The sequence below is a fragment of the Apostichopus japonicus genome, chromosome 20, assembly GCF_037975245.1.
Source record: "Apostichopus japonicus isolate 1M-3 chromosome 20, ASM3797524v1, whole genome shotgun sequence".
NCBI lineage: Eukaryota > Metazoa > Echinodermata > Holothuroidea > Aspidochirotida > Stichopodidae > Apostichopus > Apostichopus japonicus.
The window spans coordinates 7,672,842-7,686,023 of record NC_092580.1 but is presented as its reverse complement, the minus strand read 5'-3'; the positions used below and the strand labels follow the sequence as shown (position 1 = coordinate 7,686,023).

Genomic DNA, 13,182 nt, shown 5'->3' with positions numbered 1-13,182 from the left:
TAATTTGCAGTGGTTTCAAGATTTAGGACGGATCCTGGAGACATTTCTGTCTGCAGGCCCCCAATTTTCCTTAAGTATAATATGAAAAGTAGAATTCATTATTCTTCAACCCCATACTTCCTCGCGCCTCATAATTGACCGCGGTCCCGGAGCGGTAGTCCTCTAGCCGACCCCTCCTCGACCCCTCCCTATACAGGCCTGCTGATGTATACTGCCGGCTCGTTTTGTGTTAACGTATTAAAGATATAGGAGGTATTTATAAATTAAAACGACCCGTTGATTAAAATTGAAATTGATGTCATCATATTAAGGGCATGCTTTTGAAAGCTTTATGCTAACTTTCAGATTTTAAATTGACGTTTAGCGTTACGGGCGCATATGTATAATTAGATGAGGGTGCGTTAGAACAAGGAAGACAGGTAATTTAAGAGCTGTGTCAAATTACTTATGACCAATTGATTGTGACTAGGTACTTACTGGAGCAGTTAAATCCATCGCCTATGTAATCCTCTGGACATGGTCCACACTCGAACACACGGACAGTCGGAAGTAGAATGTTGAGGTCTTCGAGGTCAATAGGGAAACATTCGGCTTCTGGGGAACACGGTTGGTCATCACAAGTGCGTGGATCTGTTAATTATGAAATGGAAAGTAAGATGATAAGGAATATAGTCACGGCTATTTCACTTCAACTAATGACATTAATATAAGAATTTCATAAAGCCAAAAAAACTCCGCGTTTTTGAAATATATATGAGGTAATCTTACCCAGCAGACTGCAGTGTGTACCGTTGCCATAGAAACCGTCAGAGCACATACACAAGTAATCGCCTGGTATGTTTTCACAGGTTGCATTTAAGTCACAGTCTGTAATTGGTGGTTCGATTTCACATTCATTGATATCTAACAGAAAAAAAAGAACAGCAAGATAGGATTCAATTTGTTTTTACCTTGGTTTTGATCTTTTTGTCATCATTTCATCGGCGGTATAGTGTTGTCATGGCAATTTTCTGGCGGAAGACCTGTTAGTTTCTGGGAGGGTAACTAGACAATACCTATCAGGGACTAAGGGTGATTCTGGTGGTATAGGTAGGTCTAATTAGTTGTTTTGTTTTGTCAGTTGTGACGTAGTGAGACTCGAAGGTGTTTGGTGGTGAAGGTAGCTTAAATGATCGCTAAGGCTGTGGAATAATCCATCTTCAAAAGAGGTAATTTGGCTAGTTTAGTAATACTTACCATCGCACATTTCACCATCACCCTCGTAACCAGGGGGGCAGGGTCCACATTCGTATTGGATGATGATGTCAAGGGTCATGAGTAGGGCTATGTCGAATGGGTCCGGTAGAGGAACATCAGTGCATTCCACAGATGGATAGCAGGGTCCATCATCGCACGTTATTGGGGCTAAGAAAAGAGAGAAAATCATGTATTGGAAGTCTTAAGCATATGTCAAAGTTTCTTTTAAATGTTTTGGAACCGTTCAGGCACTTCATTCGAAAGTGACGTTTAGGAGTGACTTTCTACCAAACATTTCATTACCATCTCATCAAAAATATATCTTTTACCAACCGGTCATTACCCGGCGTCTCTTAAATGGTGATAGGCCTAAATGACTTTGCACTTGCTACGTAACTCGGCCCTTTGAATAAACACACATTGTTTAACTGCAGTTCTAATGATAACGAAAGAAATATCGAATATTCATTATAAGAAGACTCACAAATCAAGACGCAAACGTCTCCGTTGCCAAGGTAACCCTCTTTGCATTCACAGTGATATGATCCATCATCGTTCACACACACTGAATTCATGGAGCAGTCGTCTGTACCCTTTGCACATTCGTCTTCATCTGTAGAAGTATTTGAAGAGATAAAAGGTGTTATAAATTTGATGAGACAAGAGTGAGTTCATGCACTTATAAAATTTCAACAACCCGACATAACATACGATAAAGAACGGTCGGATTACAATGTTCTCTGTGATACGCACAACGCAGTATATATAAGTAAAGAAGATGCAAACTTGGATGTTAGCTATACGGTGTACCGTTCATTTAAAAACATTACCACCCCCTCTATATGTCGATAGCAAGGAATTTTTGTTAAGGGTGTGGGGGCGGTAGGGGGAGTGGACGCGAGAAAAGTTAGTGATTACAAATCGGTAAAACCTTGAAGTAACACCATTTATACAACATATCCAACAATTTGACCGGTATTTGTTTTGAGTGTTCAAGGGAAGACGCTTCCTTATTGACAAAAAAACATTCTTCAATAAAAGGGTTTCATTCTTTTCCTTATTTGTTATTACAGGAGTGACCATTTTTCTTCAGCTTTTTGTATCTGTTGGGGCAATGGGCGGGGTGGTTCACAAAATAAAGAATACAGAATTAACAGTGTCTTTAATTCAGTCAGCAACCTGCAATTGCATTAGTTAATTTATATGATCTGTAACATTTGGCAGTGCGTCTCTCGCCTAAAGTAACTTTTTGTGAACCCAAAATATATTGTTTAGAAAGATAAAGGAAGGACTTTTTAATCATGCTGTTACAAATTTTGAAGCGTACCTTCACAAACGACTCCATCACCTTCGAACCCTGGTGGACAGTCACCACAAACAAAGAGATATATAAGGTCAAGGGTGGCAAGGAGTTCAGCATCGCTGGCGTCTGGGAGAGGTAAAGGGTTACAGAAGACCTCTGGAAAACAGTTGTCACAAGTGAAAGGTGCTGTAGAGGATAAAAAAAAATGAAAAAAATGTAGAATTTTTTGGTGCTGTATCCTTGAAAAATTATCTTCGCTTACGTCATCAAAATCAATGTAAAATGTGACATTTTATGATGAAAATCTCTTTCAGACATACCAATGGCCACGCATATTTCTCCGTTGCCATGGAATCCATCTCGACACTCGCATCTGTGTGAGCCTGGTTCATTGATGCAGTCAGCATTCTCATCGCAATCGCTGGTACCTTCAAGACATTCGTTAATATCTGTGTACGGGAAAGCAAATATTTGTTTCGAGAAATATTTTGGTTTTGTGTTGCAAAAGTGTATTCCATCGCCCGCGTAAGCCCGACAAACAACCCCCCCCCCCCCAACCACCACCAACATCTCCTCTTCCGCCTTTTACATTCTCGAATTTAAGCTTAAGAAATTCTTCGGCTTTCTGCAGACAATAATTGTAGGTAGACAGAAAAACTAGGACAAACAGGAATGTAGCAATAATTGTACTATGACGTGATATCATACCATCGCAATCAACTCCATCGCCTTCGTAACCTGCTGGACATGTGCCACATTCGAATTGCTCGAATATTCCTCCGGGTGGGTAACCGGAAATACCACTGATGTCTTCGAATGCATTAGTACAAACCACACCAGGGAAGCAAGGATTGTCGCTACAGTCCCGGATACCTGCATTAGACAAAACAATAACTCAATTAACCGATTGGATAGGATTGATGGGGTTAGAGGATCTGGGGATGTGACATGAGCATACTTACCGCACTATAATTTAGCCTATACAGTTTTCCTTGCAACACAAATATTGGTTCAGCATTACGTACATTTTATCACCTCCCACCATCCCCTGTCTTCAGCACTCCACGCGAACAGAAAAAACGGATTCTTGGAAAAGTGCTAATATTGATAGTTATAGTTAAAGACTAATCTGTCGAGTCGTCATTTTGTTATGAGTGTTTTTCTTGCTAATTTGCGAAGAGATACATTCTGACCTTGAACGGGGACCTCCCTCTCCAACCTTCAAACCCATCTCAGCCCAACCTCCAACCCCCAGATCACCCTAGTCTTCAACCCAATCTCACCCTTAACTTCAACTTCCTTCCAACCCAACCTTCAGCCCCATCTCTCATACTAACCTTCAACTTCATTTCACCTCAACCCTCATCTCACCCTAACCTTCAACCCCATCTCACCCTGTCCGTAATTCCCCTCAAATAAAAAAAAAATAGGCTGTATAAACTTACTTGCAGGCAGACAAATAAGACCATTCCCCCAGAAACCGCTGTTGCATATGCATTCAGGTTGAAGGTTAACGTAACCACAATATGCATCCGCGTGACAGTTGTAACCTAATGATGCACACCCAACATCTGAAAAGGAAGGTGGTTCATGTTAGTCTTTACTGCCTATAAGCCAATTGTTCACTTTACGATTGCGTATAAATGCAATGAATATTCATATCGTATTCATGTGCAGAATGATATCGCTGGAATTCAGCGCGTCAAATTAAGAATTCTATATCACTGAGCGACAAAAACACATGCAAACTGAACATGTACCCTTCCTAATGGATGTAGACTTTGATAAATATACGCGTTTGGTTACGTTCAAACAAATCATAACAAACAACTTTTAATTTATTCATGGCAAAAATCTGAATTGCAAAGTTTCGCTGATGTCGTCAAAAGTCTCCAAATCTATGTGAATCGACGGAACGCTGAGCAGCCTTCCAGGTTGATTTATGCATGTTTACTCCTTTTAGAATATCAAAGCCGTTTCATTCACATTAATGCTTTATCAACCCTCCTCTGGTAGACACAGAGATCTGATAAGTGCTCGCAGAAAACATTCATCACATCTGCCAGGATGAAATCACGAAAGGCTTAGCACATCCTTCTTTTTTTTCACCTTTCCCTAGTTCCCCTCCCACACCCCAGTCGAGCCTTCTGTAGGCCCTATGTGGCTTTCGAAAGTCAACATACCAACACACTGATATTTTCCTTCGATGAACTGAAACGTTTTGCCATCTTTACAGACACAGAGGAAGTTACCAAAGGTGTTTTTACATTCTTGGTCTGTAGGACAGGTAACCAAGCCTTCTGCACACTCGTCAATATCTAATACAGAATAAGTTAAAAACAAATAAGAAAATATATCATATCCATATTACGTTTTCATTTGTCATTTATCCAGTTCCTTTGAAGTTATATAGGGTTACAGAAGAAAGATTAAATATTAATGTATCCATGCATGCAAGGATAATGCAAGGATAAAAGTATTCAGATATAATTAATAAACATGTATAACATAATAAAATGAATGGGAGAACTATCTTATAAATTTACAGCAGTCCGTCTTTTAAATCCGTAGTCCTTTTACGGGTGTTTAACCTTAACCTTTGACCTATAGTTATGCAAGGTGAACCGGAACATGTCTGGTAATGGGGGGGTATAGGGGTCTTGAAGCACTGTGAGAGCGGAAACGGTATTATTACCACACCGACAAATATCAAGCTAAGTAAAGACCGCCATTTCCTTTTGTGTGACCTTGGCAGTTAGGATATTCTCATCCAAACAGGATATATTCATCCACCCACCCAAACCGATACTGATTGGGCGCATCTCAAATTAAAAATTCGTAACCATGCAGGTAAAGAATGCAAAAAAGATGCTTCCGGTTTTGGATATCTTTAGAAGGTATTGGAAAATGTTGGTCATCCGTTGCCATGGAAATTCAGTCAGGCGCATGACCTAAATGAACTTGAGTAGTAAATAAAATGAACGTTGTAGTTGTATACATTTGGAAAAGACTGAACGTCTGCAGCTGTCAAACATAAATCTTCATTCAGCAATCTTTGGGGATCACCAGCCACGTGACCTACTCCCGATTAACTTAGTCCGATGTTTCTGCCTTTGGAAGAACACCATGTTTTCATTCACAATATTCTTTACTGATTGATTCCGTTGGTATAGAGATCTGCCCACAAAGAGTGTGTATCGAAGCTGACGGCATGAGATGACTAATATAGAATTGTTACATAGACATTTAAATGCTATGAATTGAGCATTAAAGCTGATGTCTTTCTGGAAATGACATTGAATAATCAAAAGCAGGTTTATGATTCGACTTATTGTACATGGTTTGATAAAGCTATAAGGAGTGTTAGCTCAGTGGTTAACGCCGGTGCCTTTCAATCATAAGGTCCCGAGTTCGAGTCACTCCAAGATTAATGTATGTCGTCCAGTAACAGAGTTGTTGACAATTCATAATCATGGACGTTAAATATGAATCTAAGAGACTGACTTGGGTCAGCTTGCGGCTTTGATAAGCCAATGATGGCTTCTTCGCGAGTTCCTGCTTGCAGGAGGATCTAAAATACATACATACATACATACAGACAAAGCTGTCCGTCTTTTCAACAAACCTCTGTTCGAAGCTAATTTCATATACAAAGATGCAAAGTACTTCATAATTTGAACAACAAATATATTCGCATACTGCCCTCCAGTATTGCTGTTGTTGTTTGTTTCTATTTGTTGAGTTCTTACGCCCTGGATATGTTCGTAATATCTCACGTAGCACCGCCATCATCATCATCATCCGTATACGGTTACAGTCTCAATGTAAGTAGACTGAGATTAATAGAGGCTGGAGATTGTCTGAGTTTAGTGCCCAGTCTCTATCTTGGGTGACTATTCTTTAAAAAAAAAACTGATTGCCTGAATATAAGTTTCTGTTACCAAGTATGGCACTTTTTTTAGAAGGCATCCGTAAAGTGTGATAATCAGTCGAAAGCGTTTAATTTTAGTATACACACCGGATATTTGTCGTGGACATAATTCTTGCAAATAACAGATGGTATCTATGGGGATAATAAAATTATCTCTAAAAGCTGAAAAGGGGAATTATTTCCAAAGCGTTCTTGTCAATAATCTTACCTTTACAGTGGTAACCATCGGCTATAAGCCTCAGGCCAGGGGGGCAGCTGCATATGACGTCATCTCCTTCAACTGCGCAACCGTGAGCGCAACGACCCGGATAGCACCGTTCATCAGCTGATCAGAAAACGACATTAGATAGATCGATTGATTGATGTATTATTGATCGATCAGTCCATTTCAGACGGCAAAATGCACTGGAATTATCTAAAAGGTATTATTAAGAAATATTGGAGGTTTCCTTAGAAACTAACTGACAGATAGACATATTTTTAAACTATTTACATTACAGCTTAGTATACTTGTTCAGGGATGTGTCGTTGATTGAGTCAATTGAGATACCTGCCTTTCACTGGATGTGAGCACCCCGGGGTATTTCCTTCATTAATACACTAATGATATAATCACAAGCACACATTTCCGTATCATGTGCCGACGCGCGTGTTATAATCACAGTTACGAACTTTGACCTCACCTCTCTCCGTTTCATTTGTTTTTTTCCTTTCTTTCTGATTATAATTTTCTCTTTTAATTGATACCTGGTATGTCTGGTTTTTAGGCCTATAGAATGGTACTTGCTGTGTACATTACAGATAAAGGGTTAATACTTACGAACACATGAGCGGCCATCTTGTTGTAAAACGTATCCTCGTTCGCAATAGCATTTGAAACTTCCTTGGGTATTGGTACAGCGGTGTCCGCATGGGCGTGGTTCCAAACCACATTCATTTAAATCTTTGAATTGAGAGCATTGAATATTCTTTAGTGCTTAATTTTCGAACAAAATGATTCCTTGATGTTTCATTTGTTTTAGTCAGTGCTGCATTTATTCATTTAGAAGGCTGAAGTCCTAACTTTCTTACGCAGTAGTTGTAAAGAAATCTTTTGCATTATAACTTAATAGGCCTATTTAACTATTTTATGATTTTGAACCTTGTACCTGCATAATTGACACTTCGCGGACAAAAGTATCCTCATTTATGATATCCTTCAAGTTAGTTCCCTAATTGACCTTAAAATAGTAAAACAAAGAAGAACCATATTATCCTAACACGATAAGTAAACGTAAGTATAAAGTGTAGGTTGATTCACCGACGAAACGGTTACGTTCAACAAGTGACGTAGCTGTAGCAAACATTCCTAAAATTACGTTACAATCATAGTTTGTATCTACATGTAGCCTGTACACTATACTTGCAATTTAGTATTACATAAAGGGCGCCCTATACTGTAACCATGGAAGAAAGATAATACTTCAATACACGGTCAGCAACGGCGCCGTGCTACCCAGTCCGAGACTCTGTTTTGTTTAAATGACTATTCGTTCACGATTCTTTTTCTCAGAATTCTTGACGTCACTTAGATAGGGTTTGGCCCTCATGCCTTATTCATTGGAACTATAGATGTGACCGGCGGATGTCATAATAGAGGGAAGAGGAAACTAACAAAAGTATGTGCACCCTCAGTATTCTAGATACGATGGAATACTGACACCATTGTGGTTTTCGTGAAATTAATTTATCTGTTTAACATATTAATTAAAACACCGCAACAATCCAATATTATGCGGCGTATTGCTATACAGTTATGTGGCCGTGACCTCACAAATACCATAAAGGAAGTATTTAATTTATTACTTCTTATAACATCATTCTCTGTTGGCTTAATATAGCCTACGGCGCTACATTTTTTTGATAGTCAGAAGTTTCCCTTCAATTTCCAATAGCTAAATGTCTTCATGTGAAACAGGGTAATGATGCAAGGATAAATATGACGTCAACTTACCTCTATTACAGCTTTTTCCTGTAAATCCCGGGTCACATTTACATCTATCTGGACCAATACAGGTACCATGTACACAGTTCATCGTACAAATAGCTGAAACGGAGGAAATCCATAACAGTTAAAGTTCATACCATCTTCTTCTCATTTCATATTAATTAATTTATAAACTCTACTTTGCTAATTTGATTTCTCAGGATCTTGAAAACATCCCATTTACACTTTAGAATAATTACCACCACTTATACCGTGTAGGTATCCAACATCCTCTTATAGGTCACGGTCTAAGCCCCATTTGCATATTCCAATCGGGACTTAACGGGTTATTTCCGTATACTTAATGGAGGGTTAATATCGATGTACGCAGCTAAGTCTCATCTTGTCGAGAAAAACGAAATAATTCTCAACTTTAATGGAACATGATCAGGTAAGAAGTCAACAGTTAGTCAGGTATAACAGAACCCCATATATACATCTGGTTACATGAATATGCAAATTTATTTTACTTCATTTACATTTTACAAGATGTGAGAATGGTAAACATCTCTAAACTATCAAAATCTGTACAAATCAGTCGCTACGAGATTATTCGTTCGTAATTTAACTTTTTTATATATTTATTTATTTTGTATGGTATTTATTATTGTATTGTCATGCAAACCGTTTAATAGCTTAGCAACTGAGAGATAAACAACCAATTCTGACGTCATCAAACATTTTAAAGTTATTTACGTTGGTGGCTTTATTTCGTTTTAGTAAAATAAAAGTCAATTTCAAACTCGGCATTCAGTTTGGGACTTTGCCAAGAATGCTTATTAGCCACCCCCCCCCTTCCTTCCCAATCACACACACACTTAAAATACACTTAAAATGTATTTATTTTATCGTCACGGTGTATTTTCTTACTTTTGATTTTGTTTATTTTGGGCAAAGCGTTATCACGGATGTTTCTCTAGTCGTCTCTTAGAGATAAATATCTTACAGGTGTGTGAGCACGTAACACTGTGGGTGTATACGTCGTTTTGTATTGCTCTATCTGGAATTTGTTTCTCTCTAAATAAAAGACGCACGCAAAGAGGATTAAGAAACCGGAAACAGCGATAGACCAATAACCTACAGTTACAAAAAAAAAAACGTAACAATCACATTGTAAAGATTGAAACAATATGGCTGCTTCTATAATATGCCACGGATCTATATATGTATGCATCTAGTCATCAGAAGCAAGCAATTTTTTTTCCGTTTATTTCTTTCCGATGCCTCACTACATGACTTTTCATATACCTTGCCTCTTTTCAGGTTATAGGTATTCTTCAAATTGTAACCAACTCTGTTTGGCATTCATTAATAGATATACAAAAAAAGGTGCTTGGGCCCAGAAACCAATGGAACCGTTGGTCCACTCTCACCCTGCCCCCCCCCCCCCCGCTTTAATCACTAGGTACAGTGGAGCGTTGCAGCCGTTTGCTTTCTAACATATAACATGAAGGGGTACTGCGAAACGTACCTTATAAGACTATACCTATAAACGGTTTGAGGTAAGTCTAATACACCAATGCACCCATCAGAATGACAAACGCATAACCGATGTTGAAACTATATTTGAGTGAGAATAGGTTATAACTTTCTCTTGAAACAATTACAGAGCTATTCCTGTTAACAGGATCCCCTTTCCAATGTTTTACTACAAGTTTGTTACTTTTACAAGTAATCATTTCCTTCCGATAGACATTACGTAAAGTGACTTGCATATTAATTAGTTTGCCACTGACCAGAAATCTTCTGGACATTTGTAATTGGTACATTCCCCTGATAGATGTAAATCAATGCAATTCTTTCATCATGCATGGCGATTGAAGAAATGCAGTAAACATATTTCGCGCCAATTTTAGTTGGTATTCTATTGTAGTTGGTGTTGTTATTGTTTTGGCGGATATTTAATCTTAATTTATGAATCATGAGTTTTCCAGATAATAATTACTTTCATGTGTGTATATTTTGTGATCTTTCGGAGATGAATTATATTTTTTCTTTAGCACATGAAGGAAGGTGGTTTAGTATTAGAATCTTTCATACTCGAATAGCGCCCTTTATATATATTTCCCGCTTCTCCGTTGCCTATATGATGCGTTGCTGTACGTTTCCATAAAATAAATTAGCTACCTTTATAATTATTTTTCAAGATCCCCAAACCCCCCCCCCCCCTCAAAAAAAAAATCAGGTTTTCTTAACATAATTTGATATTTGATTTTCGCTGTTCTGTATTGCCTAACTATATCTTAAAAATTCTTTTTACCAAAAAAAAAAAAAAAACGGGAAAAACAATATCCGGTTATTCGCGGAAAATGGGTTACATTCGCCTTCGGTTACATTGCGGTCATCATTATTGTCAAATTCCAATCATCATCATGTTCACGTACACAGGAAATAAAACTAGTTTTACTGACAGACGAATATTCAATTATTGATTTATTTAAACTCGATTTACAAACTTTTTCATGAAATTAGAGACTGCTAAGATAAAGATTTGATGCAAATTGCATAAACTTGATTTCCCTTTCACCTCACCCTGTTTTTCTGTCGGGTTGCAGCCGAGACCTGTCTTTCAACAAAAATAAGCCCCAACTTGATACAAGAATGACAATTAATAAGGGAAAACTACAGACTGTTTTTACCCCAGAATAGCCGTTCGCTGAGATACCATTTATGCAAATTATCAATGTGTCTTCGTCTGTGAAAATTCTTCTTTGCCGTTGGAAGATGACAGAATGATTCTCTAACCTCAACAGACAATAAAACTTCGTCATCTCAATTCCTGTACGTAAAGTTTGCTCGGCCATGTTCGGTTTATATTGCAGGTAATGGAGGGATAAAGTGCACAGGGGTGTGTAGCGCTAAGTCGGTTCCCGTAACAATTTTGTCACCAGGCTCCTATATTTCTCTGGGCTCCTTAATTGACCCTGAACCCCGGGCCTGTGCCCCCCCCCCTTGCGCCCCAGACTCTTGTCGTTATAGACACGAATGTTGAAGTTTATAACATTGGTAACTTGAGATTACTTACGAGAGCAGGAGCCGTCTCTATTCCGACTCCAGCCGGCACAGCATTCCCGGCTGTAGCCGCCATAACTGCACCTTCTGATAGAACTTTTAGAGGACGCTCTGTAACTAGGGAAGACATAGGTGTTACCAAGGCGACGGACGACGGCTGAATTTCGGTTAACTGAAACCCTTCTGTAGTCATGAACTGTGTAAACTTTCCTGAAGGAAAAAAAGAAAAAACATATTGTATTGATACTCATGGGTAGAGTAAACAACCATTATATTTGTTGTGGCGATATTTGTGTACCACCTAGCATGATATATTATTATTATTATTATTATTATAATTTCCCATAAACAAGTCATTAATTTTAATATGAGATGAAATCGACGACTTTCATTGACATATACACACCCACGCACAAACACACGCACCCACACACACACAAAAATTATGTTTTTTCCCCTCAAAATTTGGTTCTAACCAACACGAAATGCAGGAAGTTGTAGAAGAGTTGAAGCGAACACTATCGTGAACCTGACCTGTCGGAAACGCTTATAATTGACAAAATGCATTTTTCTATCATTTTCGCACTCCATATTTTCTCTCATGTACTCAGGTTGTAGTCTAGACGAATCCGAGATGGACTGTTTAATGCATTAATTCTCCAGTTTTATGGTATCAAGATTTATGTAAAATGGAATAATGGTGTAGAAATCCATACACGAGCATGTGTAATGTCGCTATACACATATAATAGCCCTGAAAAGGTCATCGGTTTTGCCACCCACTTTTGACATTTTGACAGTCTTGGCCTAAGGGGCGGAATTTGATGTATCAAAGTGGGGTGGGGGCAAACCTGCATGGGAGAGGGGTCTTAGGGGATGGGTGTCAGACTTTGAGAACGGTTTGGATATTATAAAGACCCTAGATGTAATATGATGCAATATTCTTAAGTTATTTCACAGTACATAGTTGTGTATTTTAAAATGTAATTATGCTATCAGCATACAAATGTCGCCAGATTTATTAAGCAACATAAAAAGTAACAAATGGATGTAAAACAGAATCGTCACAATGGGTCGATCTTTTTGATAGCCTGTGTAATGAGATTTTGAATAACTATGATAAGTATAAGTTGTCAGTATTGCTGTGACATATACTAACCAAATTACCGATCGAATTGGATAAGAGAATTGCAACTCAATGTCTGGGAAAGTAAGGGATCTATTCAAATGTTATATTGTTTTTTTTTGTAAATTTTCGTAAATCCGTAACAAGCTGTTACACTAATGATCATTATTATATTTATAGGTGAGACATGAATCCCTCGTTTCCGATCTTGATACGATTGATCTCTGTCATTGACATTGATCTTCAGTACTGCTCAAGGTTAAAACTACCCTTCTATACAGGCAGTTACCCACGCAGGAGTGTAGAGGAACATGCATGGTTTACCAGCTGCACGAACCACCGTTTGAAGTGATGATAGGCTAACAGTGTTTTGAAGGTTTACACGCACAAAAAGAGGTGATTTCCTTAGTTACTTTTCCTCGACTTCTGAAGGTGGCAATAACTAGTCGTTTACACCCCTCTCACCCCCCCCCCCCCATCCCTTCCTTCCTCGTAGGAGCTGGGCCGGGGAGATGGTGGACCTATGAGGCCTATATTTTTATTCATGT

At 38.5% G+C, this 13,182-nt stretch overlaps 1 protein-coding gene across 2 annotated transcripts in view; it reads right to left on the bottom strand.

Annotated features, from left to right (window-relative positions):
- The window catches only part of LOC139962138 (uncharacterized), a 42,364-nt gene that overhangs the window by 10,771 nt on the left and 18,411 nt on the right, over positions 1 to 13,182 (bottom strand). For both annotated transcript variants that reach the window (XM_071962063.1, XM_071962064.1), the window contains exons 2-14: positions 11,522 to 11,718; positions 8,464 to 8,556; positions 7,291 to 7,413; positions 6,679 to 6,795; positions 4,723 to 4,857; positions 3,985 to 4,110; positions 3,248 to 3,412; positions 2,860 to 2,988; positions 2,564 to 2,725; positions 1,721 to 1,849; positions 1,237 to 1,404; positions 769 to 903; positions 478 to 630 (exon numbers count right to left, since the gene is read on the bottom strand). In XM_071962063.1, the coding sequence (XP_071818164.1) occupies positions 478 to 630; positions 769 to 903; positions 1,237 to 1,404; positions 1,721 to 1,849; positions 2,564 to 2,725; positions 2,860 to 2,988; positions 3,248 to 3,412; positions 3,985 to 4,110; positions 4,723 to 4,857; positions 6,679 to 6,795; positions 7,291 to 7,413; positions 8,464 to 8,556; positions 11,522 to 11,718 (1,832 nt within the window). The remainder of the gene's footprint in view (positions 1 to 477; positions 631 to 768; positions 904 to 1,236; positions 1,405 to 1,720; positions 1,850 to 2,563; positions 2,726 to 2,859; positions 2,989 to 3,247; positions 3,413 to 3,984; positions 4,111 to 4,722; positions 4,858 to 6,678; positions 6,796 to 7,290; positions 7,414 to 8,463; positions 8,557 to 11,521; positions 11,719 to 13,182) is intronic.